This window comes from Egretta garzetta, unplaced genomic scaffold (assembly GCF_000687185.1).
Source record: "Egretta garzetta isolate BGI_Z169 unplaced genomic scaffold, ASM68718v1 scaffold59, whole genome shotgun sequence".
Lineage (NCBI taxonomy): Eukaryota > Metazoa > Chordata > Aves > Pelecaniformes > Ardeidae > Egretta > Egretta garzetta.
In genome coordinates this window covers 4,509,632-4,523,294 of record NW_009267230.1, presented here as the reverse complement: position 1 = coordinate 4,523,294, position 13,663 = coordinate 4,509,632, and the positions used below count along the sequence as shown (strand labels likewise).

The following is a 13,663-nucleotide window of genomic DNA, read 5'->3' as shown; positions in this document are numbered from 1 at the left end:
AGTCGTGGATGTGGGGTCTCTCTATGGGGGAGCACTGCGGGAGGAGCGGGCTTGGGTTGGCTCCTCAGCCCCTCCTCCTTAAGAAGGTGAGGAAAACGGTAGTTATTTTCTGTTCTCTCTATTGGGATCTCTCTTACAGAATGCTCTGATCGCTAAATGCCCAGCACCATCCCTAAGTTACAAGCAGCCTGAAAAGCTTTTAATCCTCTTTGAGTGACTTTCATTTGTCTGTAGCTGTGTGTCACGTGCAGTTCTCCTTAAAACATCAAGACAACACTTCCTACTTCATTGGTGTCTAGCAAAGTGGGCTGTGGAGAGGCACTCTAGAGCTGTAGGTGACCCAATCAGTATGTATCTAGTGGGTGTCAGGACACAAGCAAAAAGTATCCATTTTCTATTATGATACAATGTGATGTTTATGGCCACAGTGTAACTGCTCTAGCAGCATCATGGATACACATCAGAAAAAATAAAATAATGGGTATGTATAGGTACTTTAACTTGATACCGGGAGCTTTTCTAGGTGAAGGAATACACTTCTGGCTTGTTCACGTGGCATGTTTAATGTCTGCCCGTACAATGAAAAAAGAGCTAGAGAGTATCACAGTAAAGTGGGGTGAAGAGTAGATTGGGGTCCAAATGAGTTTAAGAGTTTGTTTGCAAATCTGTTTCTTCATGTCTGATTTGAGGTTTAGATTTATTGTTTATGGTCCTACTCCTACAGAATCCTTTTTTCGTACATATCTTGTGAGTAGTGATATTTATATGCTTAAAGTCTCTGCAGTGCCAAGGCATTTTTTCTGCATAATCTGAAGGTCTGACTTGTTCATCTAAAGTAAAATGGGAAATGCAATTATTCTAATTTAACAGTTGGACTTGATGATCTTAAAGGTATTTTCCAACCTAAATGATTCTGTGATTTTTATAATTTAGATTTCACAGATTAGGAAACAATCAAGTAAAGATAGGGAAAGTGAATATAAACCTTTTTTTGTAAATTTTTCATTCATTCTAAGAAGTCTAATCTTTTTTGTTGTTCTTACTTGCAGGTAGCCCTACTGTTTCTGGTATGTCAGATATGGATTATCCTTTGCAAGGACCAGGTCTGCTGTCAATACCTAATCTTCCAGAGATCAGCTCAGTCCGCAGAGTCCCACTTCCCCCAGAGCTAGTGGAGCAGTTTGGACGTATCCTTATGAAAAATAATGTGTTAGTTTGTGTAAGCCATAATATTACAAACAAACCTTTTTGTTCTATAATCTTCTTCCCCAATCTTTCTTTCAGACTCCCAGCAATGAACCTTGATGTTGTTCACTTTCCTTTCATAAGGGTCCAAGTGGTAACAAGGTCCATTTGTGTAGAGCTGCTGGTGGAATTAGTTTCTGTATGAAGAACTTCAAATGTTTATGACACATAGTTTGTGTACTACTGTATATAAAGAAATAGTGATTTTTTTTTTAAATGGTCCAAAGGTTATTTTGTCTTTGTTAGCCAAAATGTATTTAGTCCTTACATCAGCAGTACATCAGATATGCAGTGCAATTGTATGATGGGAGTATTTCCAGAAATCAGCAGAGCTTGGCTGACCATCGACAGTGACATTTTTATGTGGAACTATGAAGATGGGTATGTAGAAAACATGTTCCTGGAGATATTTGGTTGGTATTGCACCAGAATAAAGCAGCTGCAGTAGTGCGAGATCATTTATTGTAGTGCGGAGGTGTGCTATTCAGTCTAACTTACCTTGATTTCTTTTAGGTTTTACTAAAACTTGAATAATAAGTGTTTAAGGATTTTTCTGAGTTACTAATATTGCTGCCAAATCATTTAGAGACAAAAGAAAGGAAAATGCACTTGCTTAGGGTTAGACATAGCTAATATCCTAAAGTTACTGCTGTGTTTATGCTAGGGCTATGCTTATGCCAAAAAAGTAGTAAAAAATTACACTAACTGCCTAATTTTTCTAAGTAGATTTAGTAAGTACTCTGATGCATGTACAGTGGCCAATCATTACCACAATGGTAAGTAATACAGCATTAATACTTTGAAATACTGTGATTGAAGCTCTTCTACCTAGCTTATTTTAAAGATGCATAAAACTGAAAATAATTTCATTCTATTTTCAAATGGCAATGATATGTGATATGTAATTTGCAGGTTGGTTACTTTATTTGCCTATACAGTAAGGATTCTTTTAGTAGTAAGAATTGCTTTATATATATTGTTGCATTTCCTAAGAAGACTGAAGTTCAGATTGTGGCTTATATAGCTCCTATCCATACATTTGCATTGTGTGTATTAAATACATTGCCCAAATAAAACAACACTGCATGGTGTTAATCATAAGGTGCTGTGGAGGAGGCTGGGAATTCTTGCTTCAGATAATTTTCATGGGGGGGGAAGGAAAACATATAAGTTCCTCCCTCTTGACGTTAATTAACTGTATAATTGACTGTATGAATTAACAAAATCCAAAAATATAAAAGACTGCAGTTGGGTTTCAGGTTTGAAGCTCAGCTACAGGGGCTTCAGGCAGCTCAACTGATTGCTTCTGTAGTTTTGCTCTGAAACTTCTCTTTCATTCCATTCTGCTGGACCTGCTTTCACCCAAAGCAAAATATATAGATGGCTTCAGAGTGTTACAATAAGCATTAGTAATTTTTAAATATACAGAATCTGATTTTATTTACTTTATTATTATGTGACACTATATGACAAGTTTTATGTAGGGTTTTTTTTTTTTGTTCTTGTTTGTTGACAGGGGAGATCTGGCTTATTTTGATGGCCTTAGTGAAACTATTCTTGCAGTGGGTCTTGTAAAGCCAAAGGGAGGTAAGGAGTATATGACAGTGACTAGAATTAGGCAGTTACTGAACCTTCTATATATTTTTTTTTAATAGATGCATATGTGAAAATCTGTGTTTTGTATGTGTGTGTAGATGTATACACAAGATACATGGGTTTGTTTCGGTTTTTGAATTATTAAATTAATTATAATCCAAACATAATGTCTAGTTTAATAAACATTTACGCCGATAAGCTTGCATTTTTTTTCCACATCATACTCTTAAGATTTGTACTGTGTATAAATTTACACATTCAAGTGATAACTTTCATGAGATCCTGGTTTCTAGCCCCACTAGTTCTTTTGGTAGCTACTGCTTAGATAACATTGAAGTCAAAGTTGAATTGGCAGTAGGTTTGAATTTAAAAGAAGTGTGTTTATAAGAAAAATGTCGTTTTAAAGATCCTGTATTTCATGAATGGGAAGCCAAACTGCTGACTGATACTTCTTTTCTCATTCTAGAGTTTTACAGATCATTAGGCCTTAAATAAGAGTCTTCCCTCTGAGTTGATATGTCTTTCCAATGGATACATTGGGTACCTCATTGTGATCTGAGAGGTTGGCTGCAAAGAAAAATCGTATTTTCTCCTCTTCTTTAGGTATCTTCCAGCCTCATGTACGACACTTACTTGTTCTGGCTACACCTGTGGATATTGTGATTTTAGGACTCAGTTGTGCCAATATACAAGGAGGTAATTCTCTCTTCTCCCCCCATTCTCAGTTGTGCACTAACAAGTATACATGGCTGTTTTATTAGCAGCCATTTAAAAAGTAAAAAAAAAAAAAGAAGAAAAAAGAAAAACAGGAGCATGTGCTAAGCACCTTGCTAATTTTTAAATCATGTTACTGACGGGGGGAAACAATTTTTACGGGGTGTGCACTTGCTGGATCGTGGACTCCCATAGGAGCATTGAGTTATATTATTCACCTGTTTAACATTAAAAAAGCTTTTGAAACAGGTACTGCTGTTAATTAAACAACATGTTGGAGACGGAGGGAAGAGATGGGCATGAATCTTGGAACTGGTGAACACCATTCACTAACTTGTTGGCATTTGTATTCCAGCCACAGAAATAGAGAACCTGGTATCATGGGGTTTTTATGCCATATATATTAATAGAGAAAATACAGAATTGTTTGGAGAAACTGAAAGGATTACAATCTTTTGCTCTCTTTTTATACTATCTTGATTGATGTAGAAGAGGAAAGAAAGTAGAAATCTATGGTTTAGACATTGCAATTTAGAGGAGATGACAATGTGTTGAAATGAAGAACATTGCATTTCCTTACTTGGAAACTTATACCTAGAATTTACTTTTACTTCTTTCAAAACCAGGATTTGTTACTGTGCAGTTCACTTTGGAGAACAGCTATTCCAGAATGTGTTTAGTAATTATGAAATTTGCTGTAACTTTTCCCGTTTTCCGAAATGCTTCTTATCACAGGTACCTGTAATATTTGTTAGAACAACTTAAGAACTAAAGAGGATTTATTTATTTCTTTAAGGTACTGGATCGCTCAATGACAGCATGTCTGGTGGAATGCAGCTGCTACCAGACCCTCTCTATTCGCTCCCTACTGACAATACTTACATTCTGGCAATAACATCTACTGATAACGGGCGTATATTTTTGGCTGGAAAAGATGGCTGCTTATATGAAGTAGCATACCAGGTGACTATAGATTTTACACACAGGCATCTTTCATTATTTCGTGGTTGTGGGATCTAGGCACTGAGAGTTCTAAAATATGTCAGGTTTGCTATCTTTTTTCTTCCATAATTTTGTTGCATGGATTGGTTGCACAACAGCTCTGACGTCTTAGTGTAGATGCGTTTTCTTTGAAGAAGTAGTAAGTATATGAAAAAAAGCAATGCAGCTTTGGTCAACTTCAAAAATAAAATTGACATCCTGCACCCTTTTTTGTGTAAAATTTTCCTTTTTAATGATCACCTATGTCTATCAGTTGAATAGTACATACTTTTTCAATTAAATCAGTGGCGTGTAGTTAGATTTTTAGTTGTTTTCATACTTGTCCTGTTAACAACTTTTTCAATATAACTACTAGTTTGGCGTTTTTGTTTTTTTCTTTCTATACTGTATTTATTTTAAATTGTAGGCTGAAGCAGGCTGGTTTAGCCAACGCTGTAGAAAAATTAATCACTCAAAGAGCGCGCTGTCTTTCCTTATTCCTTCATTGCTACAGTTCACTTTCTCAGAGGATGGTAAGTACTGATGTTAAAGACATACCCAATAAGTTATTGTAACCTGTTAAATAATACTACCAAGAAGATAGAATGCATAGTTTCCTCCTTCAGAGCCTTTAGTTATTGTCAATGAAACTTGCAGTGGTTGATGATTATAAAGATCAGGTCAATTGTTTTTATGTCTAGTTCAGGATATAGTTACCAAAGCCTGGAAAGTTTGACATTTATGACTAAAGTTACTGTTCTGTAGTACAAAATTAATATGTGCTTAGGGGTATCACTGCAAACAGTAGAATATTTAAGTAAGTAGTTTCACCCTCTTCCACTGTTTCATGAAAAATTAATTTGAAATTATTATAAACATTTTTGTTGGGGTTTTGGGGGGTTGGTTTTTTTGGTTGGTTTTGGTTTTTTAGTTTACTAATAATTGTGTGAAATTGATTGCTGTTTTAAATGACTTCCAGTAGGAGTCCTGCATGGAACTCTTGCAGCTTTTGTTAACTTGCAGTTAATTATAGGTATTCCGTCTTAAACTTGTTTTCACCAAATCCAGTGTTGATTTGCTGGTTCTCCCTTTTTTTCCACCCCTCCCCAGATCCTGTAGTTCAAATCGCCATTGACAACTCTCGAAATATCTTATACACCCGCTCAGAAAAAGGAGTGCTACAAGTACGTGACTTCTTCTAATGACTGCTGGCTATGTTACTAATGTGTTTATAACTTTTACAGTTTTCTTCAGTACGTGGGTATTCTCTGTACGTGTGTCAGGCTATTATTCCAGTTTATCTTTCTGTAACAAAGTGTGTTCTAAAGACCTAAAATACTTTGTTCTGAGGAAAGAGTAGCCTTTTGTTTTTCCCCCTCAGTTATATAGAAATAGGAGGATGAAATAAAAATAGAGTTTTAGTTGCTGCTTGATAGGTGAGGCTGTACTCATTAATTCAACTGTAAATCACTAAGCTGTATTACTGAATTGCAGGTTTATGATTTGGGACAAGATGGTCAAGGAATGACCAGGGTTACTTCTCTTTCACAAAATGCTATAGTTTCTGCTGCTGGGAGCATTGCCAGGTATGTCTATGACAATTACAATATAAGAGGCTTCCTTTAAGGCCAACAGTTTTATGCTAGATTTTTGAAGAATGTTGTTTGCTTGTTTCTTTGGATTGAGAGCGCATGGGATTTTTTTTTTGTTTTTTAGAACAATAGATCGTTCTGTATTTAAGCCTATTGTTCAAATAGCAGTGATTGAAAATTCTGAATCCATAGACTGTCAACTGCTAGCAATCACACATGCAGGTAAGAAAGCAATGCTAATTCCCCCCTTTTTAAAGTAATAAATGGCATCTGCACAGTTTAGCAAATTTGTGACCCTTTTTTATCTTTTGTTCAGGTGTCCGACTGTATTTCAGTACTTCACAATTTAAACATCCAACAGCTCGTCCCTCCATTTTAACCTTAGTTCATGTCCGTTTGCCACCTGGATTTTCAGCTTCTTCTAATGTGGAGAAGCCTGCAAAGGTTCACAGAGCTCTTTATAGCAAAGGTAAGCAGTGGAACACAGCTCAGATGAGACTGATATTTTTATTTATTTATTTATTTATTTTTATTTTGTGACAGTTGCTATTACACTTTTTACACTGGGGAGTTTGAAGCAGTGGGAATAACTGAGAGCTAAGCATGGCTTCTGTGTGTTACTGGGAGAGTTTTTGAAAGTGGAAGGTTGTCATATTTTTCAAATTTAGTTCTGCAAGGTGCGGTGTTTGTGCAGAGAACTCTGTTCATGTCTTGATCAACTTCTGCTCCTTCTAATCTCCCCATAAAATAGATTTAATGTGTTCAAATTTGCCTACATTTCTCTAGCCATGTGTGATTAGTTCTTGAAAGCAGGGGACAGAATACTCTTCTTACATAGTTAGTGCCTCTCATGCTTAGTTTAGTATGTGCTGACTGTTGTGTATTTTTTAACTCATTAATCTACTCGTACTATATAAGATACCAAACAGCTGCCAGACGGTTCCAGCTTTATGTCACTTCTAATTGTAGGCTAAGTTTTTAAAAGTGCTGCAGAAATGCCTGGGGGAAAATGTCTCTCATGTTGCTGACCCTTTTAGTCATACATACTGGTTTTTATCCTTGAAGTAATTTCCAGATGTTTTTTCACCCATGATCTGTTTAAACATCTGATTTTTGAGGCATGTTCTACCTATTTTAAGCTCATTTTTGTTTGTACCTTTTAGAGTAGATGCAAATGGTGTTAAAAGTGACATTCTGAAGAACCCTATGATGTACAAACTCAGGAGATATTATTTGTTGAAATTGTATAATTAGGACTTAAAGGTTGATTTTTACTAAATATGGAATGAATTAATGAATTTGCATCTAATGCATGATTATTGCTTCTAATACAAACTTAATATCGGTCTTCTTGCTAGGGGTCCTGCTGATGGCAGCCTCAGAAAATGAGGATAATGACATCCTGTGGTGTATCAATCATGATTCTTTCCCTTTTCAAAAGCCAATGATGGAAACACAGGTATTAAAGTAAACTTTTATACAGTTTTGATAGAATCTAGATTTTTTCTTTTTTTTCTTTCTGATAACAGATACTTGAATAGTACTATCTGCAGGAAATGGGTATTTCACAGAAAACTTCCATGAGGAGTTTGGAAATGCTTACAAAGCTACTTATCAATATGCTTCAAAGAAAAAAAATATTAGTAGGCAGTTTTGTTAGCGCATGTGAATTGATCACTTAATAGGAATTCCTAGTTCAGCCATACTTTGTAGCTTGTTGCAAGCTATCTATCAAAAGCAGTTGCCTTGACTTCTAAGATTTGACTTCTAATTAATGTATTTGAAAATAGTGTTGTCTATAGGATGCAGCATATTGTGCCCAAGCACAAGAAGACATAGTCCATGGTGGTGTTTGTTGATGAGGATAAAATTTGGCAAAGATTGTTTAAAATGTAGGTGCTAGAGACTTTGGGTTTCTTTATTTAAACTGATATTCTGCATCTTCATTAAACTTCAGTCATAATTAGTCTCTCCATTACTTCACCTTTTTTTTACCTGATTTTTCTTTTTCCTAATTGGTACGTAAGTTGGTTTGTAAGAGGGGTTTGGAGGGGGTTAGTTGCCTTCTGTGTCAGTTTAGGGAGAACATTTCATGTAACCCAGCTCTGACAGAAGTCTTAAGTCTTCCGCTCAAGGAGGAGAGTCACGTGTTAAAAATAGTATTATCGGAGGAGCATTGGTAGAGTTGGAGTGAATGGAGAGACTCTGTAAGTGAAAAGTTTCAAAGTCGGGTTTTGATCTGCTTTTTTAATAACTTAGAAAGGAGCTTTATAGTTACTCCAGATCCCTTCCCTGCAAAAACTGACACATAAATATTCTAAGTGCTGACCTCTCTCTTTTTTCCAAGGCATTTAACAGTAACAGGCAGCTACGTTTCCCAAACAAAATGGCAGCCTGTTCTTGAGCAGCAGTTCTTCCTTGTTAGCATATATAGTTTTCTGGAATGTGTTCACTACCATATGGCTCTTCTTGAGTTATATAAGTACTACTGCAGACTGTGAAGGTCTTGTAAACCTTTATGATTCAGTTGCAGCATTTTTTGTTTCTCTAAGAAATAATTTAAATTCATGATAACTTTGGTACTTAGTTCCGATATGGTTAGCGGATTGTTGCTGTTTGTATTGTAGCAGCATTAAAGAATCCCACTTTGCAAGTTGTTTTACATTTAAATACAAAACACTATCCCTGTCTCCCAAAAGCAGCAGTATATGCATAGCTGTAAATTTGGTGGTAACCTTCTGTTAGACAAGAACTTGCTTATTTTCTTTGGGTTTTCTTGCATCAAGAGTAGATTCTATTCTGTGTAATTTTAAATGGTAAATAGTAAAATATCACCATGGATGTACAAAATCCATGTCTGTTACCAAGCTTTGATTAATATCTATCTGTTTTTCAGATGACCAGCCGTGTTGATGGACATTCATGGGCTCTTTCTGCCATTGATGAATTTAAGGTTCAGAAGATTGTAACACCGCTAAATAAAGACATTATTCCAATAACTGATTCACCTGTTGTTGTGCAGCAGCACATGCTGCCACCTAAGAAGTTTGTTTTGCTTTCAGCCCAGGTGGGTATTACTTTTCTTAATACAGGAAATCAGAAGACTAAGTATAAAGTCAGAAGACTGAGCCTGTAAATGTTTATTCATTTTGGATATGTTTTAAGGGTTGTATTCTGAACATAAAAAGGAGTAAGGAAGATTGCTGAAACCATCTGTACCTATTTTAAATTTACACAAAGCTACTGGGCCAGCTTCTTTTGGTCAGTGTATTAATAATTTTTGTTGGTCTCCAGAGACCCTTGTAGATACAGATCATCTGAGAAGTTCTTTTAACCTTGCTTATACTCATGATTATATTGACTTGAAACAGACACTGGCTGCCCAGAAAGTGTAATTTGAGTAAATATTGTTGGCAATTGAAATTTGAATAAGTAATTTCTTTCATAGAGTAAGTCCCCAGAGGGTTTTTGAAAAGGTTTTAAAAAACAAAACCCACAAAAAAAATTGACTTCCCTGCTTCACTTTTCTGATGACATTTAACAATATTTTAGGGCACTTAATATATTAACCAATAGGCAATTTTTAAAAAAAAAAGTTTGATCATTAATGTATTGCGAACTCTAGACTCAATCTGCATTTGTTTATGGCAGCTGTTTTGTTAAAAGCACTAATTGGACCCCCTCCAGCAGTTAGTATGGATGCAGGCAAGATGACTGAGTGTAGAGTCTTAACATGCCCTTGATCCTGAATTCGTCAAGCATTTTTTTTTCCAGGCAGTTTTGAGGATTTACAAGATACATGAAGCCTTTCTTTTCTGCATAAACTTTCTATATGTTTGTATTGTATGCTTCGTGTTAGGCTAAGAACAGTCTATTAACAGTCTATGGAGAGTTTATAGCCATTGCAGTGGTTTTCGTGCCTTTTGTAGACTCACTAGGGCATTTTCTGCATGTAAATGGGGACTGGGCTTTAGGCAGCATTCGTGTTATACTTTGATCCAATAGTGCAGCAAAGCAAAAGTCAGAATGCTAAAGATAAAGCATTGTGAGGAGGAGGTGCTGGGATGGCAGATTAAAGACAACTTTATTCTGATTTATTTTGGATTACTTTTAGGGGAGCTTTATGTTTCATAAACTCAGACCTGTCGATCAGCTGCGGCATCTACTTGTTAGCAATATAGGTGGAGATGGAGAAGAGATTGAAAGATTTTTCAAGTTGCATCAGGTAAGGTCTTTTGACCTGTTATGAAAAATGGAAGATTTGTAATGTTTTTGTAAGTCTAATCACTTTCTCTAGCAACTTTTTGTTGTTGCTATAAATGTCTAGTTAAAATTTCATTCATCGATTAAAGTATTAGCTTTTCCTCCTATATTGTCCACATAAAACAAGATTGTATAATGAGAAATAACTTCTCATTTTATGATATCTAAAAATGGAGGTGTAATTTACTCTCCCTGAAATTCTTATGTGTCTTACACATATGCAGAAGTATAATGCAGCTCTTAGTTTAGGAAAGGAGTTCATCTGAGAGCAGGGGAGGAGTTTCCAAAAAAGTTAAATTACTACTACTACAAGAGGTTTTTGCATTTTGAAGGACAGTAGCAATGTGTATAATTGGTCTCTTTTTTTTTGTTTAAGGTAAATAACAAACAAGCAGGAAGGAAGATTACAATTTTAATTTGGCTAGTAGTGATTAGTATCTGTAGTGAGTGTCATTGTAATCTATTCTCTTGTGCTTTGATAGGACATAGTAAGTGCTATTTTAACATGCCATTAGAATATGCAAACCATTATTTGTATAATTTTTTTCTTCAAACACTGTCTTAATTTACATTTCTGTAGAAATTGCATGAGTCTTAGTTATAATTGACAGACGTGGGATAGTTTCCTACCAGTAATCGTACTGAGTTTGTAAAAACTGTGTATAACAAAAACTTACCTGCTACAGTGGGATGCCTCACTGTGATTCACTTCCTGTCTATAAGTGGGAAGAGCTGATTTCCTTGTTTTCTAAATAAAATGTTGCAAAAAGTATTTTTTGTTTAGTTACTGAACAATATAACTTCTATACTTTTCTTATTGACTTTATATAAATTGCCACACTAATAGTATAATATGCTCTAGGAGGATCAGGCCTGTGCCACTTGCCTTATCTTGGCCTGTTCTAATGCTGCATGTGATAGAGAAGTATCTGCCTGGGCTACTCGAGCATTCTTCAGGTAAGTTTGAATTCTGTAGGTTGTTCCAAATAGTATGCTCAGGATCATTACAGCCACTCATAAATTCTACAGGCTCTTTAAATTGCTGCCTGAGCAAGCATTGTTTTAAAATGAGCATAGACCGTTAAACCTGGTGGAATATGCTTTTGCACTTAGGGCTCATCAACAAAGGAGGCTTCCTGTAATGGTGATTTCTGGTTAGTTCCCCTCTTGGAGACTTGTGTTCCACATGTAGAGGAGGCTATTGAAAATGTAGCTTAATCTGCCTGAAATGCACTTATCTTCATAATATCCCAGTTCATTGAAGTACGGTGTGTAGTAATGTCTTTAATGAGACCAACACATCTGGAAAAAAAACAAACCATTTTTTTAAATTGTGAGGTTTGGGGTTTTTTTGTTGTTGTTGTTGTTGTTTGGCTTTTTGTTCCTTAACATACTGTAGTTATTTATGCTTATTTATGCCATTACACTGAGGAAATTTATATTCAAATGGACCTACACTGTGCAGGGCCTGATGGCTCTTGGTCATAGAGAATGGGGGGGTTTTTTGGTTTTGTTTTGGGGGTGGGTGGGTGTTGGTTTTTTCCACTACAAATTGAGTGAGGAAGTATGGGTTTCCACTCTGGAGGATTAAATTGGCATCTGTGCATCCTAAGAACTGTGTATACTCGACGTGGTGCAGATATGTATATTTTAATTAGCTGCCTTAAACAAGTTGGTATATTGTGGGTCTCTTGGCTGCCCTCACAGAGTATGTAGCCTGGAGGAAAAAAGGGGTTTGGTAAGATACAGCTGTTGAGACTGATGATAAAATATGCAGCCTTGACTGTATGTTTGTGCTAGAGTTCAAGTGTTATGTTCCCAAAAGCTTGCTTGTTCTTTTCCAAAATTTGTGCAGGTGTCACATAGATGAAGTCAGCTAATCTCAGTAGACTGTGAATAGTTGCTGTTTGTTTAATTCAATTGCATTATAAGATCTGAGAGAAGATGTGGATGATAACTCTGGAGAGATGGGTGTTAACAAGGGAAGACATAACAAAGTGCTTATGTAGCACTATGGGAGGGAGATGGATAGAAATTACTTGTGGTCGATAGAAGGATAAGTGTGGGTCATCTTGTCCCTGTCCTCCTTTCCACTTTCCTGTAGAGGCAAACCTTAAAAAGATGCTAGACCATAAGCCTGATTTCAAGAATTGGTAAATTTCTCTTTAAAGCATGATCATATCATATCACCACAGAACTTAAAAGATCTGCAAAAAAAACCTTAGTTGTTCAACTAACTTATTCTTGCAGTTGCATATGTAAATGCTTTTCATATGGCATGTATTCAGTTAGTTTTCCATCAGAAGTATCATGCGTTCACAGATATTTCTGAAAAGTTATGCTGGTTTTTTTTATTCCCCATTTTAAAAGAACCCCAAAATTGCTGTTAATTCTGAAAGACATGAGAATGAAATTGACTGTGTATGAAGCATGAGGGATTTTTGTCTTTGCACGTAAACTTTAGGTATGGTGGAGAAGCACAAATGAGATTTCCATCAGCTCTGCCTCCTCCAAGCAACGTTGGATTTACTTTGGGTTCTCCTGTGCCTGCCGGTAAGTGGCAAGCATTTAATGGGTTTGGACAGGTTTTTTTTCCCTGACTATGTTGCATTTGGTCTTCTCAAAAATGCCTGTGTTCTTTTTGTGTGAAATAGTCCTTGATTTTTCCACTCACTGGCTGGAATTTGTTTCAATTTCTCAAGTGTGGTTTTTTTTTATTTAGTGAGAGGATGGTGTGATCTCAAACTATGTATGGATGTTGCATATAATCTTGTTAAGGTTATGTGAAGAAGGTATACATTCATTGCTGCCAGAGGTACATCAGCAGGCAGAGAACAATTTGTCAATACTATAGTTCAAACTTTACAAAGATTAGTTGGTTGTTACATGGCTATAGCAGAGTATCTTCTTACAGTGTTATTGTCATACCTCTGCAGATATTGCTTATGGGAAGAAAAGAGTAATTGTGATCAAGGAATGGGTTAGTCATTTGGAGTGATTTCTCCATGTAAAAGCTCTATTTGGTTTCTGCTTAAGTTGTCAGTGCCACCGGCAAATGAGAATAGTGATTATTCTTTCTCCTCAGAACTTGATGCTTATTGGAGTGGAGGCCTTTCTGTATTACTCAGATTCACTTAAATTTCTACAGTTGCTTCAGGAAGTTTCCTTTAATGTGTTACTCAATTCCATATCTTAAGGATTTTTAAGAAAAAAATTTATAATGAGGAATTTTGAACTCCAGTTGCATTACTCAAATTAATTATTTTTTTTAA

At 35.9% G+C, this 13,663-nt stretch overlaps 1 protein-coding gene across 3 annotated transcripts in view; it reads left to right on the top strand.

The window, feature by feature from the left end:
- NUP155 (nucleoporin 155) overlaps positions 1 to 13,663 on the top strand; it is a 33,302-nt gene that overhangs the window by 2,103 nt on the left and 17,536 nt on the right. Inside the window, exons 2-16 of one of the 3 annotated variants that reach the window (XM_035902677.1) lie at positions 1,047 to 1,187; positions 1,530 to 1,626; positions 2,762 to 2,832; positions 3,445 to 3,537; positions 4,352 to 4,518; positions 4,964 to 5,069; positions 5,647 to 5,720; positions 6,031 to 6,122; positions 6,253 to 6,350; positions 6,445 to 6,597; positions 7,487 to 7,587; positions 9,025 to 9,195; positions 10,243 to 10,353; positions 11,254 to 11,348; positions 12,856 to 12,944. In XM_035902677.1, coding sequence (XP_035758570.1) covers positions 1,047 to 1,187; positions 1,530 to 1,626; positions 2,762 to 2,832; positions 3,445 to 3,537; positions 4,352 to 4,518; positions 4,964 to 5,069; positions 5,647 to 5,720; positions 6,031 to 6,122; positions 6,253 to 6,350; positions 6,445 to 6,597; positions 7,487 to 7,587; positions 9,025 to 9,195; positions 10,243 to 10,353; positions 11,254 to 11,348; positions 12,856 to 12,944 — 1,659 coding nt within the window. Of the gene's footprint in view, positions 1 to 1,046; positions 1,188 to 1,529; positions 1,627 to 1,657; positions 2,022 to 2,761; positions 2,833 to 3,444; positions 3,538 to 4,351; positions 4,519 to 4,963; positions 5,070 to 5,646; positions 5,721 to 6,030; positions 6,123 to 6,252; positions 6,351 to 6,444; positions 6,598 to 7,486; positions 7,588 to 9,024; positions 9,196 to 10,242; positions 10,354 to 11,253; positions 11,349 to 12,855; positions 12,945 to 13,663 lie in introns of those variants that run through there. The other 2 variants (XM_035902679.1, XM_035902680.1) reach the window with 2 other exon arrangements.